The sequence below is a fragment of the Notothenia coriiceps genome, unplaced genomic scaffold (assembly GCF_000735185.1).
Source record: "Notothenia coriiceps isolate Sejong01 unplaced genomic scaffold, NC01 NC01_scaffold00022118, whole genome shotgun sequence".
NCBI lineage: Eukaryota > Metazoa > Chordata > Actinopteri > Perciformes > Nototheniidae > Notothenia > Notothenia coriiceps.
Window position 1 is genome coordinate 17665 of NW_011354819.1, and position 3384 is coordinate 21048.

A 3384-nucleotide genomic window follows, 5' to 3' on the forward strand; every position below is an offset into this window, starting at 1 on the left:
TTTTTGCAAATTAGATTGTTATGTCTGCCGATATCTGTTGTTTTTTATGTCTGTGTCTATGTTGTTATCAGTGACGTATGTATTATCTTTTTAAATGCCTTTGTGATTTGCTGCAACCCATTTTCCCCTCGGGGACGAATAAACGAATACTATACTACTACTTCTCTACCTCTATTTAAAAGAAGACATTTAACGGAAGCTAAATCAGGGAAGCTAAATAGGCCAAATAAATGAAGCAGAAAAAGACTATGGTGAGTCTCCGTGTGAAGACGTGTGTTACTTACAGGGCTGGAGAGCAGAGGCAGGCCTGTGCAGGGGTGGAAGGCCTTGGTCGCTGTGGCGTCTAACGAGTGGCGGTTGTGTTTCTTCCACGTGTTGCAGGGGCGCAGCGGGGAGGGGCTTTGAGACTGCTGGAGCACAGAGATGGAGACAGAGATTAACACAGTGCAAGTGATTTGCTTAAATATATGACGTTCATCAACGCCATCATTCAAAAGTATATGGAAGAGAATGAGGAGTCCCTCACCAGGACAGTAGAAGGGGGAGTCATGTCTGGACTGGAGGTGTTGGAGCATCCGGACTGTGATGGTGCCTGGTTCTCGTCGGGGAACGAGGCCTGGGCCTGAGCACAGACCTGCACCTGCGACTGGAGCTGAGGCTTGCTGTGGTTGTGGCTCATGTTACAGTTGATGGCGGGGCTCGCATCATTGCAAGTTCCACTAAAGATCTGGGCATTCCTGCTCTCAAGGACGGGGGAGGCAGAGAGGGTTTCATGGCTGCTGGGTGTCCTTGCTCTGAGCTTTTCGCGTGGGGGAGTTCGTAAACATCGACCAGCCTGAGCGTAGGAGCGGTCTTTGAATAAAGGTTCTTCAAGTGTAAGGTGAGCACCATTTTGGGCCCGGGGAGAATGGCGTTCGGTCCCCGGATCCTCGGGCGTGTCTGTGCAAAAGGGCGCGTGTGTGCGACTGCTGCCTGTGTGAGGTTCATGGCTGGGTGTGTGTCCGTTAGTGGAGCCGTTGGTGGCAGTGTGTGGGGGGTGTGAGTATGTGCGGACCGTGTGTGTGACTGTTGTTGTGTGTGTGTGGTGCAGGTGGCTGCCGCCGTGCCTCGGGGACAGCGAGGGGACGGACAGCCTCTCCTGGATGAGTCTCGTTATGTCTTGTACTGCCTGGGCGATCAGAGAGCTCTCTTTCTCTTTCTCCCTCTCTCCCTTCCTCTCCTCCCCCCCCTCTCTTGTCTCGGCCATTCTCAGCTTCCTGCATGCTGCAGGTTTAGGGGAGGAGCTCTCTCGTTTGCTGAAGGAAGCAGGGTCAGTGGTGGGTGTGTTGAAGGGACTGGGCCACACACGTCCCACAAACTCGGAGGGGGGTACCTCAGGCTCTTTGGTCTTACTGGCAGTTAAGTCGTCGTGGTTACTGCCCCACATGGCTTTGGGAGGGTTGTCGGAGGCGAAAAGGCCGGGGGGGAGTGGCGGTGCTGTGGGGTCGCAGAAATTGAGCCTCTGTGCGATGCGGGCGATAACTTCCTGTCTCTCCTGCAGCAGGGAGCCAATTAAGGGGTTTGTCTCGTTTGAGGGCCTGGGCGAGGAGCTTCGGGGGGGCTCGGCCAATGAGAAGTTCTTAAAAGCTCTCAGAGGCTCAGGCATGGGCTTCTTTGTCCTAACACTGCTGTTGGGGACCGACCCGAAGTCCCCTACTTCTTTCGGGTCGGATGAACCGTTGAGCGCCGCGTACAGCCACTTCCCTGCTTTACTAGTGGGAAGTGGAGAGGGGGAGTGAGAGCGGGGCGGCGTGGGGGAGTGAGTGGACCTGTGGAATAGCGGGGAGCCCTGACGCTGGGGGATGTTGACCTGCGGGAGCTCTCCATTCTGATACATGTGGTCCTCACCGGGCTCCTTCTTGCTGTAAGGAGGGGGGGCAGCCGTGTGGGGGAGGCTGTTGATGGGGATGCTGTTGATGGGGAGATTAGGAATGGCTAATCCATTGAGGAGAAGGCCGGACATGGAGTTAGAGCTCTTGCTGTACATGTTAGCGTTGGGAAGGAGGTTTTCTTTGCCGGGGTCCTGCTGGCTATTTCTGTGGGTGGGCGTTCCACCATGGCTGTTGAAGTTGGGGTTGAGGCTGGGGGTCTTGCTGTAGAGCGGAGGCAGGCCGGTGTGGATGCTGCAGGCCAGGGTGGGGTAGGTGGGCTGGCGGGGGAGCGACTGCACACGAACCTGCAGTGCAACACTTTGGGATACATTGGGGACGGGGAAAATGTGTTCTGACGGCGGCTGGGAAAACTTCCACACCAGCTCCTCATCAGCAGCACTGATCCTGTTGGAAAGAGACAGGGAGAGGGACATTAAATAAACATTCTTACGTCCTAAAAGATGGACGGATTGCAAGAGCCTATAGCTGGTATAGCGTTTTACTTCCTCTGATTCAATTTCCAAAACAGCATACCAGGTTTGCACCGATATGCTTTAGATTGAAATGCTGCGACACATGTTTAGCCATGGATGAGTACTTATTTGTAATTTACTAATGTGTGCTTTTTGCTATAGTTAACATGTTGGCATACTCTTTATTACCTGTTATGTCACTTTTGCTGTAACACTGTACATTTCCCCACTGCAGGACTAGACTGTTAAACACCTGAACTGTTGAAGCAACATCCATAATATTCATCTGGCTGCTACTCAGAAATTATTTATCTATTTATCTAATATAACATATTCCAATAACTTGCATAAAGACTCTTATTGCACTATTTCACTTTTTGTATTAATATTTACTTGCACTATATTTTTCTGTTTATCTGTGTTGTTGTGTTGCACTGTTGGATGAGCCTGTGACCTAAGATGTTCATCGTCATAACTACACTGTAGCTATGTTCGTATGACAAATAAAGAAACCTTGAACCTTGCATAAAGGAATTCTGATTCTGATAACATTTTGAAAATAACAACTTAGTGCTCCTGTAGCTTTGATCATCTAACCTCAGTTAAAAGCTTAAGGCCCACCAGAGTGAAAGTCTTCAGCGGGGGTTTTGTCTGACCTGTACAGGATGTTTCTCGGGACGATGCCATGGGAGGCGCTGAGCCAGGCGCTGAGCTGGGAGAAGAAGACGTAGGAGCGAACAGCCAACAGCAGGGTCTTCTCCTCAATGGAACGATCGCCGCTTCTATTAAAAACACAGATAGAAAGAGGTGGAAATGTGCCAGAAAACACTTCAAGTGAGTGAGTGAGTGAGTGAGTGAGTGAGTGTGTATGTATGTATGTATGTCTGTATATGTGTGTTTGTTCTGTGTTTGTGTACATGTTTCCAGATGTGTTGAGGTGCACTTAAATGATATAAATGGCTATGTGCAGGCCATACGTATACCTTTATGAATAGTTCAGT

General features: G+C 50.4%; 1 protein-coding gene across 2 annotated transcripts in view; it reads right to left on the minus strand.

The window, feature by feature from the left end:
• The window catches only part of atosa (atos homolog A), a 38400-nt gene that overhangs the window by 7626 nt on the left and 27390 nt on the right, over window positions 1-3384 (minus strand). Inside the window, exons 4-6 of one of the 2 annotated variants that reach the window (XM_010780662.1) lie at window positions 3040-3165; window positions 527-2315; window positions 285-407 (exon numbers count right to left, since the gene is read on the minus strand). In XM_010780662.1, the coding sequence (XP_010778964.1) occupies window positions 285-407; window positions 527-2315; window positions 3040-3165 (2038 nt within the window). Of the gene's footprint in view, window positions 1-284; window positions 411-526; window positions 2316-3039; window positions 3166-3384 lie in introns of both variants that reach the window. The other variant, XM_010780661.1, reaches the window with a different exon arrangement.